Genomic DNA, 2,735 nt, shown 5'->3' on the forward strand with positions numbered 1-2,735 from the left:
CATGTGAAGAGTTGACTCATTGGGAAAGACTCTGATGCTGGGAGGGATTGAGGGCAGGAGGAGAAGGGGACAACAGAGGATGAGATGGCTGGATGGCATCACTGACTCGATGGACATGAGTCTGAGTGAACTCCGGGAGTTGGTGATGGACAGGGAGGCCTGACGTCTGCGATTCATGGGGTCACAGAGTCAGACACAACTGAGCGACTGAACTGAACTGAGCCCTGTAGGGCGTGGTAGGAATGTACCCCCCTCCCCCCAGGAGCTGGGAAGCAAGAAGCAAACACAAGTTTATGTTGGTCTCTGTCTTTTGAGGGCTGCATCTAATGGACCTCACAGGACCAAGGAGGTGACAAGCCACCAGATGACCACCTGAGCATCAGGCAGGGAGGTAGGAGGGGTGAGCACTGGGGCTCGGGAATTTCCTGTTTTCAGAGAAGGTGAAAGCCTGGCTTCGGGGAGGGGAAAGCCCCAACTTGGTACCGCAGCTGGCCTCACCTGGCCCTGCTCACACTCCCTCAGAGCCGTCAGCATTGCCCTGTCCTGAGTAGCTCCCGCCCTCACCGCCTTTGGCCTTTGCTCAATGTCAGCCCCTCATCAGCCCCTCCCTGACCTCCTGATGTGAATCACACCCCCGGTCCCCCCCAACACACACACTGTGCCCCCACCTGCTAAGGGCTTCTCATCCCACACATATACTCCCATATCACACTTGAAACAGTTTATTTGAGGGCTGCTTCCTCCCTCCCAGGTGTGCGGGGTCTGTGTCCCCATCCCCAGCTTCCCCGCTTCTCCTGGGATCCCCCAGCCTGGAAGGGGCACCGGGGGGCCACCCTCACAGCAGCTGAGGGACCTGGGACAAGTCTCCTCTCCTCTGTGTCACTGTCTCCTCTCTGTAATGGTACTGCTGGGTTCCTAGGAGGGGCCTCTGAGGATTGTATGTCCAGGGTCCCCCGGCGCTCCTGGCCCCAGACGTCTCCTTGGCCGGCGAAGTGCCCACAGAGTGGGTTCCAGGAGGACGGGAAGCCAGAGCTCCCCGAGAGCCATGCCCTCTCAGAAACCACGCCTGCTCAGAAACCACACCTCCTGGAGCCACGCCTCCCGGAAGTCACGCACCCAGAAGCTATGCCTCCTGGAAGACCCCAGTGGGGGTCTTGGTAGGTCCTGGTTCCCTGGGGGACACCTCTGGTGCCAGCCTGGTCCTCAGGCAGGGCTGTTGGGTGGGGAGAAGAGACTGGGTGGTCTGAGCCCCTGCCTTTCCTGGGGTCTGGGCAGCTCCAATAAAATCTGAGGCTACCGAGGTGGGGGCAGTGAGGACTGTGGCTCTCACAGGAAAGTCAGGGTTTCAGCTTCCAGGGTGGTTTGGGTCCACTAAGGTTGGGGGTGGGGAGGAGGCCCTGAGGCCCGGGTGGGTGGGCCTCAGTGCAGGGTGGGCACCAGCAGCAGCAGCAGGGCCCCGGCCAGCAGTGCCAGTGAGGATGGGCAGGCAGCCTGGTGGGCGGTGTCCGAGGGACCACTATGGGGGTGAGGGTGGCAGTCGGTGGTGTAGGGCTCCACGCAGGCAGCAAAGGCCATGACATGCGCCACGAAGGTCTGCTCCTGCACGCCGTGCACCAGGTGTGCCCACGGGCCTCGTGCAAACACTGCCACGTCCTCACCGGCATGGGTCTCGCCCCATAGGGGCACTGCGGATTGCTGCTGGTACTCGGGGTCCACTGAGAGGAGGGAGGGGATTCAGGGCAAGCAGGGAGGCGGCCTCCCCCTCCCAGGAGTTCCAGAGTAGGGTCTTCCCTTCCTCCCATCCGCCCCCCGTCTTGCTCCCCAGGGCCCACCCACTGCACTCACTGCTCTCCTTTTCATTCACATCAGGTCGTGAGCCCATGACCAGCCGGTGCCCCGGGCCGTTGCCATAGAGAAGGGTGGTATAGGACTTGCCATCTTTGGCCTTGCCATCGGCCAGCCCTGCAGGGAAGAGGGGACCCCATAATCACACTGACCCGATCCTTTGGGGTGCCTCCTGCGTGCTGAGCTCAGGCACCTCTTGTTTGTTCACTGGCTTAATCCTTACCAGAGCCAGGCAGGGCAGCTGCTATTATTAATATTACTCCACTTTGCAGACGAGGGAGCTGACTCAAGAGCACTTTGTGCAATGTAACTCAGGACAAGAACTTGCCACTCTCCCTGGCTTACCAAAAATGGAGGTCCCACGAAGTGGGTAGCCACCGAAAGTGAAGACGTGGGAGTGGTCGGCGGTGACAAGGGTCAGTGTGTCTGCTTCACTGGTGAGCTGGCTAGCCCTGGCGATGGCATTGTCGAACATGACCGCCTCGGTCAGTGCCCGATAAGCTATGCTTTCATGGTGACCGTGGTCAATGCGGCCTCCTGCAAGAAAGTCATGTGGAAGGTGAGTGATGCCACACCCACCCTGAGTGCAGCCCTTCCCGCTCTGATCCACAAGGAGCTGCCACTCACCCTCCACGAAGAGGAAGAAGCCCCGAGGGTTTCTGCTCAGCACACGCACGGCTGCCTCCGTCATCTCCTCCAGAGATGGGTCCTTGATGTGGTCTCGGTGGATGTCATAGGTCATATCTCCTGGCTCAAAGAGGCCTGTGAGAAATGGGACCAGTGGCGACCTGCAAGCTGGGGATGGGGTGGGGGGACCTGTGGCACCCTTCCTGGGGAGGACAGTGGGGGTGGGTGGCGTCGTTACCCATGAGGTGTGTTACACTGGAGTC

At 60.4% G+C, this 2,735-nt stretch overlaps 1 protein-coding gene across 1 annotated transcript in view; it reads right to left on the minus strand.

Moving 5' to 3' along the window:
• Window positions 1–1,393: 1,393 nt before the first annotated feature.
• Window positions 1,394–2,735, minus strand: part of LOC104986497 (intestinal-type alkaline phosphatase-like) — a gene marked incomplete at its 5' end in the record, with an annotated part of 2,591 nt that continues 1,249 nt past the window's right edge. Inside the window, 4 exons of the mRNA XM_010837095.1 lie at window positions 1,394–1,715; window positions 1,846–1,962; window positions 2,191–2,382; window positions 2,473–2,671. Coding sequence (XP_010835397.1) covers window positions 1,420–1,715; window positions 1,846–1,962; window positions 2,191–2,382; window positions 2,473–2,671 — 804 coding nt within the window. The remainder of the gene's footprint in view (window positions 1,716–1,845; window positions 1,963–2,190; window positions 2,383–2,472; window positions 2,672–2,735) is intronic.

This window comes from Bison bison, unplaced genomic scaffold, assembly GCF_000754665.1.
Source record: "Bison bison bison isolate TAMUID 2011002044 unplaced genomic scaffold, Bison_UMD1.0 scf7180017864068, whole genome shotgun sequence".
In the NCBI taxonomy this organism is placed as follows: domain Eukaryota; kingdom Metazoa; phylum Chordata; class Mammalia; order Artiodactyla; family Bovidae; genus Bison; species Bison bison.